This window comes from Neolamprologus brichardi, chromosome 18 (assembly GCF_056152115.1).
Source record: "Neolamprologus brichardi isolate AB-2024 chromosome 18, ASM5615211v1, whole genome shotgun sequence".
Classification (NCBI taxonomy): domain Eukaryota; kingdom Metazoa; phylum Chordata; class Actinopteri; order Cichliformes; family Cichlidae; genus Neolamprologus; species Neolamprologus brichardi.
Window position 1 is genome coordinate 7144910 of NC_142121.1, and position 14563 is coordinate 7159472.

At 42.3% G+C, this 14563-nt stretch overlaps 1 protein-coding gene across 1 annotated transcript; it reads right to left on the reverse strand.

Annotated features, from left to right (window-relative positions):
• Positions 1-293: 293 nt before the first annotated feature.
• On the reverse strand, positions 294-2925 carry LOC148097547 (E3 ubiquitin/ISG15 ligase TRIM25-like). Its single transcript, XM_087832428.1, has 2 exons — positions 2123-2925; positions 294-298 (listed from the first exon to the last, which is right to left on the reverse strand). Exons 1-2 carry the CDS (start codon positions 2814-2816, stop codon positions 294-296), a joined length of 699 nt encoding a protein of 232 aa, XP_087688554.1. The 5' UTR covers positions 2817-2925.
• Between the last annotated feature and the right edge of the window lie 11638 nt (positions 2926-14563).

Genomic DNA, 14563 nt, shown 5'->3' on the forward strand with positions numbered 1-14563 from the left:
AGTTTAAATGTAGCCCATAAACACTACATTATACAAAGCTGATGAGCTGCTGATGAAATATTTGAGCGGTAATTTCAGTCCAAACTAAATAAGTGACTAATGATGCTTTGATCCAGTTTACCATGATTTATGACACAATGCACTTTATGATAAAGGCTTTATTCAGCCTAAAAACATGGCAGAATGTAAAACATGTGGACAAACTGAGCTGAGGTGCTTTAACCTCCTCTACATCCCTGTTAGCAGGATGAAGGCGCCCTCTTGTGTTGTGCATCACTTTCAGATTTCACTTGTTAACCTGCAGGAAGACAAAACTTCACTGAGCCTTCAGCAGCTTCAACATCATCAGTAAAGAAAGATTTAAATATGTGTAATATCACACTGTGTCAGTTTGTTCACAGGAGTCACAACCTGTAACACTGATGCTGCATTCAAGGACCATTAAAAACATCTGAAAGGACTTAAGAACATCAAGAAAATGTGACTTGTTTCTCTGTAATGAAGCTGTTTTAGTGAAGAAAGTTGAAAGGTCACAGAGCGACTGCTGAATCTTCTGCTCTAAACATGAACTCTGAACTTTGTGATGCTTCAGGAGGAAAACTGCTTCAGTTATTCTCTCAGATTAGTTTCATATTTTCTGCATCAGATTTGAGTGAGATCCTGGAATGAAGACAGAAGAAAAGACTTTGTTCAAAGTTTGATTTATAGTCAAACCTTCCAGTTTATTCACACAATAAAACATCAACACAATATATGAATTCATTCATTAAAATCACAGTTTTTCCTCATTTGTTTGATGATTTTGACAAAAACAAACACAAACACACACACATGGTCTGCCATACTCATAAAGAGAAATGTCGACATTTTTCAATACAAATATTCCAGAAACATTTAGAGGATAGAGAAGTTTACATTTTCATGTGGAGAAATATTTTAGTAAATCAAAATGATGATGAGCAGTGATAGCCTCCATAAACAGTCACAGGAAAGATCTCCTTTAAAAACTCAGAAACATCAAGAGAACAACTAGAAGATGTGGAGGTACCACCCATAATGTTTGACTGACAGCTGATCTCTGTGCAGAAATGATGGAGAGAAAATAAAATGAAACTAAAATACAGATTTAAACCCACAATATGAAAGACTTCAGTCTATTTCACTTTAATCAACTTAGCTGTGGCTCCATGTACAGCACAGAAAACCCTCAGTCCAGCATAGAGCGGCTGAGTGAATGTGGTCTGGACTCTGTGGAGGAGAGTCATGGTTTCAGAGACGCTGTAGAAGGACAAAATACCTGCTCTGTGATCCAGGTACACTCCTACTCTGGAGGAACGAGGACCTGAGACACAAGTTTTAATGTTGTTGTACCAAAGTGTATAACTGTTGTTGTCACAATATAATGACCAAGATTTGTCATTACATCCAAATCCACATTCAATACCCCGTCCTTTTCTGCTGATATTCTTGTATGCGACTGCTACATAAACTCCTCCCCCTCTCCACTCCACCTCCCAATAACAACGTCCAGTCAGACTCTCTCTACTCAGGACCTGAAACCTGTCAGTGAATCTGTCTGGATGATCAGAATAAGAGAGTTCTTGTTCCACTGCTGTTGCTTTTCTGTTCCCCTCTGATAATAACAGATATGTGTTTGCTGTGTTTGGATCCAGTGTGATTTCACATGAATATTTTAAGAATCCAGCTCTGGTCTTTGGCTCTGGTGGATCTGACAGTGAAACATCCACTTCAGTGACTGTCAGTGAGATGTTTGTCCATTCCTCTCTCAGAATGTCCTGTAGTTTATCTCTGAGCTCTGACACAGCTGCTGTCACATCCTCAAAGTAGCTCAGAGGACGGATATTGATGCTGGATGAGTCTGTAGACTCACTGAGTGCTGACAGTGAGGGGTAGTTGTGTAGAAACTGGATGTGATCCTCTGTGTGCGAGAGCTGCTTCAGCTCAGCATCTTTCCTCTTCAGCTCAGTGATCTCCTGCTCCAGCTTCTCCTGAAGCTCTTTGACTCGACTCACTTCAGTTTCCTGCTGGGATCTGATCTGCTGCTTCACATCAGAGCTTCTTTTCTGGATGAGATGGATCAGCTCAGTGAAGATCTTCTCACTGTGCTCCACTGTTTGATCAGCAGACTGATTGATGGCCTCCACCTCCTGTTGAAGCAGCTTCACATCTTTCTCTCTGTCCTGGATTCTCTGCTGGATGTTTTGTCGACTCACCTCCAGCTCTCTCTGCCTCTCAGTCCTTTCTGCTGCAGCTGAGACTGTGTCGAGGCCTTTATGTTCATCCACAGAGCAGAGATAACAGATACTCTGCTGATCAGTACGGCAGAACATCTTCATCACCTCATCATGACGAGAGCAGATGTTCTCTTGGAGCTTCTTGGAGGGCTCCACCAGCTTGTGTTTCCTGAATGTAGGTGAATCATAATGAGGCTGAAGGTGTTTCTCACAGTAAGATGTCAACCAGACTAAACAGGACTTGAAGGCTTTCATTTTTCTTCCAGTGCAGACATCACAGGCCACATCTTCAGGTCCAGCATAGCAGTGATCAGCAGGAGCAGCTTGGAGTCCAGTCTTCTTCAGCTCCTCCACTAAATCTGCTAACATGGTGTTTTTCTCCAGGACAGGCCTCGCTGTGAAAGTCCTCCGGCACTGAGGGCAGCTGTAGATTTTCTTCTTTTTCTTTTCATCCCAGAAGCTTTTAATACGGTTCCTGCAGTAGCTGTGTCCACAGGGAATAGTCACCGGATCCTTCAGTAGATCCAAACAGACTGAACAGCAGAATTTTGTTTGATCCATTTGATTCGTGTGCTGTGCCGTTTCACCGTCTCTCAGTGACTGTCAGACAGTTTCACTTCCTCTGAACAGAAACAACCTCTGTGCTCTGAAGGGAAACAGATCTCTGCTCTTTTTCACCTCCTACAGGAAATGAGGCTCACCAGCAACTGCATTTACACCATGTTGTTTAGACCCATCCTGATACAGACACATCTGTGAAGGGAGGCACTAAAGAAATATTCTCATAGCGTGACAAGAGCCAATCAGTTGATGCAGGGTGTGGTATGTTTGGTTACAACATGCAGTAACAAGTCTGACCCAGTTAAAGTTTAATAGTTTATCTTTACTTGGTGCTTTGAAATGTGACAGTCAACACTCAGCGAGTTCATTTTATATTTCAAAAAGTTCAGCAAAGGTTAGGATGCTGTGATGAATAAAAATAAATCACACTTTATATTTTGACATTTTCTAATCTTAGTTCATTCTCACACTTACAGAATGATGCATGGGAACAACTGACTCCACTAAATCAAACCTATGTTCAAATGAAATTACTGTACAAGACAGGCAGCAAGCTTGATTTCTTGAGTATTTTTTTAAATAGTAAAATATATGTAAAACTATTTAAAAAACAAATACAGATAGTGTTCTAATTCTACATTCTTTAGTAATTTTTCCTGTGTACCACCATGGATTTCGAAACAATACATTAATATGTGCTTTAAATGCAGACATTCAAATATAACTCAACATTCACACTGAAGATACACAGTAGACATAAGAATCAGTTTTCATGCCCTTTTTTTATTCTTTCATTTAAAATCTTTGTGGTAAAGATCATCATAATTACCCATTAACTTTCATGTGCAGCTTAAATGTTTCACTACACTGTTGGCAGCAAAGATTACACAGCAAAGCCGATTAAACTAGAAGCTAAACGACTGTTCAGTCCAAGGGCGTAGATTTGGCATGGACGGAAGGGACCCACCAATATCCAGCAATTATTGAATTGTCCTCACCAATAATTAGAAAGAAAAACAAACCCGATAGAAAGAAAAAAAACGATCTGTCAGCGTCTCATTCACCCAGCGGTGCAGAAAGAGTTAAATTACGTTCTCTACTGGAGTCCTACGTCACGTGACAAATATGGCCAATGTGATTGGAGCTCTGTTTAGTTTTAGCAGCGGCAAGCCTGCGCTGCGAGGAGGAGAGGAGGACGGCAGCAACAAGGAAGAACCTGGATATAAGAAAGTATTTTTCAAAGAAACCTGTAAGTCACTTAAAGTCAAGCTCACTCATAAAATGTAGTGATGGTGAGATGAAGCCTCGTGATGAAATGAAGCTTTCCATCCAACTGGTCGACTCATGGTTCGAAGCATTGTGATGATTCATTTGCTCTACTGCGCCATCAAGTGGACGATTCAAGTGAAACGGGCTCAATGATTATAATGATGTGATGTGTAAACCTCTAAACTGAATAAATAAATTGTTTTTATGGTTATTTATCCCGAATATTGTCTCAGTATGTCTGATGCAAAAGAGAAAGTGGAAACTATCAGTACAGAGTTTTTGGGATGATTGTGTAACTGCGTAATCATGCTTATGTACATCTCAATAATGACACAAACTAGTGTGTGGCGCTTCAAGTTGAATGAATAAAGAAATTACTTTTGTTCATGACACCAATAACTAAACTCTAAATATTAGTTATATTTAATATTATACTAATTTTATATTATATTAATTTAATTAATGTTTGTGTCAAAAATAGCAGCTTTTCCACAGTGCTGGGCTTAAGACGGTTCCTCTTTTTTGAGAGGATTTCTCCTGCTTTTAAAAATATCCTCTCACAGGGCACAGATGAAGCAGGGGTTGCAAGAAAAACCACAGCAAGTTTATACAAGTTTGGATAAAGAAATTTGTGTCCAGCCCAGTACTCCAGCGGATTCTCCAGTCTGCCCATATTTGGTTCATGGAGGTATTTCTGTACTTCAGCTGTTGCATCAGCAGTAGCATTTGGGGTCTTTGTCTCCAGAACAGTGGTGTCCAAACGATGCCACAGTTTGCTACCTAAAACAAACAGAATGTAAGTAACTAAATACAATACAATAATCGAAATGTGCTCATATACCTTGAGTCACAGGCTGAGAAGCTTTTGATGATGAGGCTGCTGATGAGAAGGCCACGTGCCGCAAAATAGCAGCACATTCAAAAATAAGTCTCTTCTCAGCATCCATTGCTTTATTTGGGCTAAAGAAGCCTATTTTTTTGAACCTTGGATCCAGCAATGTTGCCACTGACATGATGCTCATTGACTGCAATGTGTAGAGCTTCTCCTTTAATTGTCTCCTTAGACACTCAACCATGGTGGAGCTCTCTGGAGTTAGGACAACTCCCATTTCCTCTTCATTTAGTGCATGGTGCAACATTGTTAGAAGTGGAATTACTTTGGATCCAGACACTCGCTTTTCCTCTGACAGCTCAGTGGTGGCATCATTAAATGGGGAGAGTATTTTAAGACATTCTGCCATAAGGTCATACTGTTCAGAGGATAGTGGGCAAATATCAGTGTGCAGGCCAGCTAACGATGCTCCAATAGGTTCCCTGAGTTCATGAACACGTTGAAGCATTTGGAATGTGCTGTTCCAACGTGTATCCACCTCTTGAATTAACTTCAGTGCAGGCCGGCTGTTACGACTGATCTTAATCACATGCAAATTTAAGTGTCCAGGTGCTCCTCCGGGATTGGTGCGTCCGGGTGGATGGCTGGCACCGATTGGCTGCAGACCGGGAGGCAGCAGATAAGAGGAGACCGCCGGCGACTTCTAGGTGATTCATCCTCGGCCCAACCCGACTGGCAGACCATTCACTGCGTCACTGTGTTATGTTACTCGATGTAAGAGCACGTAGGGGTGGACCGCCTTTTCTTTTGATCAGTTTTCTCCTGTTTTTGTTAGGCAGGGAGGGAAGTGAGTGTCATTTGGTTTAGTTCTTTTGGGTAGGTAAGTTGTTTATTTTTGAGATAGGTTACCCTTTTGTTTGTTGTTTTGGCTTTGGGTTCACCCTGATGTTAAGATGTGCTCCCTTCCTTGGTTTAACACACTTTGTAAATAAATCACTGTCACCAAAATATCAAGTGTGTGGACGTGCTGCTTGGGGTTGGACGGGGATGGATCACCCTTTATGTTTTGGCCTGGCCGCGCCTAGCCGGGCCATAACATAATTGGGGGCTCGTTCCGTCTCTTTTCTCGCTTGTTGGTGTGTTGGGGTTGGCGTGTCTTGTTCTGGTTGGCAGTTTTGTTTTTTTGTGGGGGGGTGTGTGTGGGAATGGATTTTTCACTTGAAGGTTTTGTGGAGGCACCTTCATGGGAAAAACTTGACAAATGTAAGAAAGCGGACCTGCTCATTGTGGCTAACTCTTATGATGTGGAAGTGCAAGCTATGCATCTCCGTATCAGGGCTCTTGAGCTTGAAAAGGGCTCAGCTAATGTTTCCCCAACGTCATCAAGCACAAATGCTTCTTCTGCTGGTTTTGATATTAGTAAGCACATCAAGTTGGTTCCCCCGTTTCGCGAGTCTGAGGTAGACTCCTATTTTAGTGCATTCGAGCGCATAGCCGCTGCTTTGAAGTGGCCGAAAGAGTTTTGGTCCCTCTTACTCCAATGTAAGCTTGTGGGAAAAGCCCAAGAAGTGTGTTCAAGCCTGTCTATTGAGCAGAGTCTAGATTATGAAACTCTTAAGAAAACTGTGCTGCAGGCGTATGAACTTGTCCCTGAAGCATATCGGCAGAAATTTAGGAATCTTAATAAAACTGCTAACCAGACTTTTGTTGAGTTTGCGCGAGAAAAGAATGTGTTGTTTGAGAAATGGTGTTGTTCATGTAAAGTTAAAACTGTGGAAGAGTTGAAAACTCTTATTTTGCTGGAGGAGTTTAAAAAGTGTTTGCCGGAACGCATCGTGACTTATTTAAACGAACAAAAGGTGTCGTCTCTCACTAACGCGGCTCTCCTGGCTGACGAGTTTGTTTTAACACACAAAAGTGTGTTCTGTGCACAGAATTCGTTTCAGGAAAATGTCTCTGAACGAAAAAAGTCACCAAAAGCAGTGCGTAAAAACGTATCAGCAAACGGTCGAGAATGTTTTTACTGTCACGACTCAGGACATTTGATTGCTGCATGTCCAGTATTAAGAAGAAAAGAAGCGAGGGGCACTAAATTCCCCGCAGGCGTGGGTTTGATTAAAACCGCTGAACAAAACCCGAAAACTGACATTGATCCGCAGTTCCTACCATTTGTGTCACGCGGCTTTGTTTCGTTGACGGGTGAAGAAAACGATAAAGTGCCAGTCGCGATTCTTAGAGATACGGGTGCGTACCACTCATTCTTACTAGAGTCTGTGCTGTCTTTGTCTGAAAAAACAGCCTGTGGTTCCAACATACTAGTGTGGGGAATAAAAATGAGTGTCACCAAAGCCCCTCTGCATATGGTACACCTGCATTCGCCGTTAGTGTCGGGCTACGTTAAAGTCGCTGTGCGCCAGCGATTACCAATAGAAGGAGTTTCCTTCATTCTTGGTAATGATCTAGCTGGTGGGCATGTTTTTCCCCCGCCAGAAGTTGTTGATGTTCCTGCCCTTGCTGCTGACTCAGGCTCCCCTGCTTCAGAGGTGTTTCCTGCGTGCGCAATTACTCGTGCGCAGGCTCGTAAAATGGGTGAGATTGTGGATTTGTCAGGGTCGTTTATGGCTACGCTTGATGAAGACGACTCTTTTGTGTCACCCATTGATTCCGTAGAAATCTCCACATGTGATGTTCCTGAAATGATTCCTGAGGACATTAATCAGAGCTTGAATATGACCAGAGACATGTTGATCACAGCACAGCAGGGTGATCCTTCACTGGTGCCTTGTTTTACCTCTGTTGTGGACAGAGAGGGATCTGAAGCTCCAGTAAAATATTTTCTTGAGAACGGTGTGCTGTTGCGATCTTGGTCTCCTGACTCAACTGATTTACATAGAGTAAGTCAGGTTCTGGTGCCAAAGGAATACAGACTCCAGATTCTCAGTCTGGCGCATGATGCCAGCTTAGCTGGACATCTTGGGGTCAAAAAGACGTATCACCGTGTACTCCGTAACTTCTTTTGGCCTGGACTAAAATCAGATGTGGTGAAATATTGTCGCTCATGTCATACGTGCCAGGTAGTGGGAAAGCCAAATAAACCGATTCCACCAGCGCCTCTTCACCCGATTCCAGCGCTGGGTGAGCCGTTTGAGAGAGTTCTGTTGGACTGTGTGGGCCCGTTGCCAAAAACAAAATCAGGCCACCAGTACATGTTAACAGTAATGTGCGCCGCCACTCGTTTTCCAGAGGCAATTCCATTACGTACATTAAAGGCAAAGACCGTTGTGAAAGCCCTCACAAAATTCTTTTCAACTTTTGGGTTACCCAGAGTTGTTCAAACTGATCAGGGAACAAACTTTATGTCAAAGGTGTTTGCCCAGGTTTTGAAGGAGTTAAGAATTAAACATCAAACGTCCAGCCCTTATCACCCGGAGAGTCAAGGTGCACTGGAACGATTTCATCAAACCCTAAAAACCATGTTGCGCAAATACTGCCTTGAGTCAGGTAAAGACTGGGATGAGGGACTTCCACTTTTGCTTTTTGCTGTTAGAGAAACCACTCAGGAATCCCTTGGATTTAGTCCGGCTGACTTAGTTTTTGGACACACTGTGCGCGGCCCCTTGCGACTACTTAAAGAAAAGTGGTTATCTGAATCACATCAAGCCGATCACAATGTGTTAGATTATGTTTGCAGTTTTAGAGAGCGTCTTTTCCGTGCATGTCAGCTGGCCCGTGAAAATTTGGAACAAACTCAAGGCAACATGAAAGCCCGGTATGACAAAAAGACAGTGGTCCGACATTTTGCTCCTGGTGAAAAGGTTCTGGTGTTGCTTCCTTTAGTTGGGTCTAGCCTCCATGCTCAGTTTTCCGGACCCTATGAGGTGGACAAAAAGATAAGTGACACTAGCTATGTAGTAAAAACTCCTGATCGAAAGAGAAAACTGAGGGTTTGCCACGTTAACATGCTCAAACGCTATGTTTCCAGAGAGGACGCGGCAGCTGAAAAAACCTCTCCCATAGCGCCTGTCTCTGTGTGTTCGGCACCACCATTGTATGTTTTGCAAGATGATGACTTGATTGACAAGAGCAGTTGTATGCCTGTGGCCCGTTTGCGAAACTCAGAAGTGTTAGAGGACGTAGGGTCTTTTCTGTCGCATTTGTCAGATTCCGCTCGCAAAGATATCCTTGATCTGATTGAAGCTAATTTGCTGCTTTTCTCTGACCATCCTCGGCAGACGTCTGTGCTGTTTCATGATATTGTGGTGGAAGTTGATAAGCCGATAAAACAACATGCTTATAGACTAAATCCAACCAAGCGGATTTTAATGCAACAGGAAGTTGAATACCTGGTTAAACATGGGTTAGCTGAGCCCAGTAACAGTGCGTGGAGTTCACCCTGTATTTTGGTGCCTAAACCAGATAACACCCCACGTTTCTGTACCGATTTCAGAAAGGTTAACGCAGTCACAAAACCTGATTCTTTTCCTCTCCCCAGAATGGAGGACTGCATTGATCGTGTCGGCTCAGCTACGTTTGTCACGAAATTAGACCTGTTAAAAGGGTATTGGCAAGTCCCGTTAACCCCGAGAGCTTCTGAAGTCTCTGCTTTTGTAACTCCAGATCATTTCCTCCAATACACTGTAATGCCCTTCGGGTTGCGAAATGCACCTGCAGCGTTCCAACGTCTGATGCAGAAGGTTTTGTTTGGAGTGAAAAACTGTGAGGCATACTTGGATGACATTGTCATTTATTCTCCAACGTGGTCAGAACATCTGGAAACACTTTCTGAGGTGTTCAGACGTTTTTGTGAATCTTCTCTCACATTAAACCTCTCTAAGTGTGAGTTTGGTAAAGCCACCATTACTTATTTGGGGAAACAGGTCGGACAGGGGCAAGTGCGCCCTGTGGCTGCGAAAGTACAGGCCATTGTAGATTTTCCTGTCCCGCAGACAAAAAGAGCTCTGCGTCGTTTTTTAGGAATGGCCGGTTTTAATCGAGGGTTTTGCAGAAATTTTTCTGATGTGGTTAGTCCCCTGACTGATCTTGTTAGCCCTTTAAAGCCTTTTATTTGGTCTCCAGTGTGTCAGGTGGCATTCGAGTCCGCCAAAGCATTGTTGTGCAGTGCACCAGTGCTAGCAGCGCCGAATTTTGAGCGCCCTTTTAAATTAGAAGTTGATGCCAGCTCGTGTGGCGCAGGCGCTGTTCTGTTACAGGAAGATGGTCACGGTGTAGATCATCCCGTCTGCTACTTTTCAAAAAAGTTTAACAGACACCAGACCCATTATAGCACCATCGAGAAAGAGGCTCTTGCCCTACTTCTTGCGTTACAGCATTTTGAGGTCTATGTCGGGTCAAGTGTGCTGCCTGTGCAGGTGTTTACTGATCACAACCCACTAGTGTTTCTTTCCCAAATGCGCAACTCCAATCAAAGACTTATGCGCTGGTCCTTGTTATTGCAAGACTTTAACTTGGAGATCCATTACAAGAAAGGGAAAGAGAATGTGTTGGCTGATACTCTGTCTAGAGCACTTTCTCCTTGAATTAAACATTCTGGGGGTAATGTTAATTCTTGGGAAAGGGGGTGTTACGACTGATCTTAATCACATGCAAATTTAAGTGTCCAGGTGCTCCTCCGGGATTGGTGCGTCCGGGTGGATGGCTGGCACCGATTGGCTGCAGACCGGGAGGCAGCAGATAAGAGGAGACCGCCGGCGACTTCTAGGTGATTCATCCTCGGCCCAACCCGACTGGCAGACCATTCACTGCGTCACTGTGTTATGTTACTCGATGTAAGAGCACGTAGGGGTGGACCGCCTTTTCTTTTGATCAGTTTTCTCCTGTTTTTGTTAGGCAGGGAGGGAAGTGAGTGTCATTTGGTTTAGTTCTTTTGGGTAGGTAAGTTGTTTATTTTTGAGATAGGTTACCCTTTTGTTTGTTGTTTTGGCTTTGGGTTCACCCTGATGTTAAGATGTGCTCCCTTCCTTGGTTTAACACACTTTGTAAATAAATCACTGTCACCAAAATATCAAGTGTGTGGACGTGCTGCTTGGGGTTGGACGGGGATGGATCACCCTTTATGTTTTGGCCTGGCCGCGCCTAGCCGGGCCATAACACCGGCCCATTTGCTCCTGCACCTCTGTCAGCCTCTCCTAGAAAAACAGCCAACACAAACTGATTAATTCAAGCTGTGTTACTGCAGCAGCACCTCAAAGCAGTAATGAAATAATGGAACAAACCTTAGCAGTTGTACTGCTCTTGAAATATCCCACTATCCTCCTACAGGTAGTCCGGATGTCAGACAGCGTCGTGTGTTGATCAAGAGCTTTTTTGACCATTAGGTTTAATGTATGTGCCACACAATTACTGTGACGCAAACGAAGCTCCTTAGCACAAGCACCCATGTTTGCTGCTCCATCAGTCACATAACATGTAACTTTGTCTGTAATGCCCCACTCTGACATGAGCGCTGCTGTTACTTGTGACAAATTGACAGCAGTATGTGCTTGAGGGAAGTGCTGAACACCTAACACTACAGAATGCAATGCAGTGTTAGAGTCAATGAAATGGCAGGTGACGGCTAGGTAAGCCTCTGTGTTAATGGAGGTCCACATATCAGATGTCAAACTAACTGCAGAAACCTTGGCCACAGTCAGTTTTTCTTTTTGTTTGGACTCTTTGTATCTTTGGTCCACCATAGCTTTCAAAGCCTAAACAAAAGAAGGTACAGTACTTAATATGTAAATAAAGGCAAAATGGAAACATGCTTCATATTTTAAGATACACACCTGCCTTGTGGGGAGAACATAGTTAGGGTTCAAAACTTTAACAAGCTTCCTAAACCCACTGTCCTCCACAATAGTGAAGGGCTGGGAATCCTCTATCGCCATGTTGACCAAGGCCTCATCCACATCATTCCTCTCCCCTGATACAACAAAAAAACATTAAGAAATTACATATTTCAGTAAATAGAACCCAAATATTAATGAATTACATGGGGAATATAAATGTATCAAATGACTGTATCCTTAAAACCTACAAAAACTCACCTGAGCTTGGTCCACCTTGGTTAGTCTCCTTGTTCTCATGCATGGCTCTGTAATGCCTCAGCATAGATGAGGTGTTGTTGCTGTATCCAAGTTCTTTAGAGCACAGCAAACACTTCACCTTTTAATAAACAAAAAGACAGAAATCTGATTATAGGATCTGTGGTGTGGTTTATTTATATTATGGTACTTATCATTTCTTTATTACAGTGTGTATACCTTATTAGGAGAGATGACATCAAAATGTTACCAGACAGGGGAAAATTTTCTTTTCCTTGCTGGTTCCATCGAGGGAAGAAATGCTCAAGTAACTATGTAACACGTACGTAATCCAATTCCACAACACAATGTGATGGGGGAATCAGCTGTGTTTTGCTGCCCATTTTATTTCGAATTTGGCGCGAACCGGTGAACCAGTTCCCGAATCAGTCACGTGGTACGGACTGCCCGCGAGGCCTCGAACGTCGCTGTATACGTAATCAAAGCAAGCCTCGATACGCGCTTCAGAAAAACGCCCCCGAGATTACCCGACGCACGATTCGGAGCTTCGACACAATAACGTTACAGGCTATGCTAGGCTTTGGCCCACATCAGTCTAAAATTGTATGTAACCATGAATAACGTGTTTTGTAAACTAACTGCACAGCAGGCAGCACTATCAGTTCTCTCAGTCTCAGAGCAGCATTTCTAATTTTGATTGAAACTGTCAGAGAAAACAGAGCCTCGAGCAAGCCAGGATATTAGTTTACAGAGGCTGTTAAAATTATATGTCTAACGTTAAAATGTTGGTGACACAATAATTTTATCCTAATGGTACTGACATATTCATGGCGTTAATGTTTGAGACAAAATATCATGAGGTAGTTAGGATTTTGCAAATATTCCACCTTGTAGTGCAGTTTGCACAAATTGTTGTAAAAATGCACTCACACTACAAACATTACTGACGAGTCAAGATCTGCACAAATTGACAGAAACACTGAAGCAGCTCCACATTTTATTCTTATTGTCATGTATGTCCTATTTGTCAGGTGATAGAAAGTAATGGTGACACAAGATCACAGGTGAAATTGGATGATGACCTGATGGTTCATGACTGTACTTGAAGCACATGTGTGACTGCATGTATGTTGAATGTCTCACTGTTATTTATCAGGTGACAGAGGCAGCTCTGCCATGTTGTAGCTCAGACAGAGGTGAAGAGGTGAGGTCACAGGTGACTGACTGATGATTTGGTGCTATAGATTAACTAGTATTTATTATCATGACAATTGTTAGGCTGCTGATGTAAATTGATTCATTAGTGTATATTTGACAAAGAATCTGAATTGACACGTCTCACTTTTTATATGGCACGAATCCATGTGTTATTTTATCAGGTGGCAATATGTCCTAGTGCAGTCAGAGGGGAAGAGCCAAAGGTGAGGCACATCAAGCACAGAATAATAATTTTAATCTGAGGATAAAACTCATGTACTGAGGCTGAAAGAAGCTTCAGTGCTCTCAGAAGACTAAAAAGATGGCTAAGGTCAACAATGACTCAAATGAGATTAAACAATGCTGCTGTGTGTCCACCAGGAGAGACTGGACAGTATAGATGTAAAACAAATATGCCAGCAGTTTATCTCAGTTAACGAGAGGAGCAGGCATGTGTTTGGCTCCTTCACATAGTGGACATTGAGTTGTTGTGTGGGTCACCAGTAGTCCATGTCTGTTGCTGTAACAGTAGTTCATGTTTAGAATAAAACATCCCAGCTCACTGATTTGATCGGGGCAATAGTGCCTAAAATGTTGCATAATTTTGCTGAGAGATCTTTTACTTTGTGGTAATCTTAGACGAGTAATTTTATGGACAAAACCCACCAGGTCATTCAGTGTTCCCTTAGTGCTAATGTATCAGAGATGTTGGTGTACTATAACTGAACTAATGTTGTTAATTTCTTAAAGTCATTTTCTTTTGTTGTCATGACTGTATTTGAAGCTATTTTTATTTTTGTATGATACCTGATTTATATGGAATATGACTGAAGTAAACTAAAGCCTGAAATACTTAGTCAGTCATTTGTTTAATAGTAATTTAACATTATCTAATTCACATATAAAACTATGAATTGTGATTTTAAATGGTTTAAAAGCATGCAGAATAGGATATGTAGGCAAGTATATTTCTCCTTTTTTTATTAAGGAGCAAAAACAAAAAGGAAAAAAAAAGAAACAGGGCAGAGTTCGGTGGTTGAATCATCCGTCCCCACCAATGCCAAAACCAAATCTACGCCCTTGGCTCTGACACATGTTTGTAAAGAGAATGAATAATAAGGGCGATAAGAGACACCCTGGAGGAGAACCTGTGGAGGAGAACACTGGGTCAGACAGAACCCCATTTATTCTCACTCTTTGTCACCTGTCAGTTAAAAGATCTAAAATCCATCAAACCAGGTTTTTCCTGATTTCAAACTGTTCTAAAAGACTTTTAATTAAAATATGGGGCTGTATTGTATTAAAAGCCGAAGAAAAATCAATGAAAATAAGTCTTGCAAAAGTCCCTTTACTCTCTACATGTTTAAGAATCAGATTTAGTCGAGTCAAAAGCGCGTCCTGCACTCCTC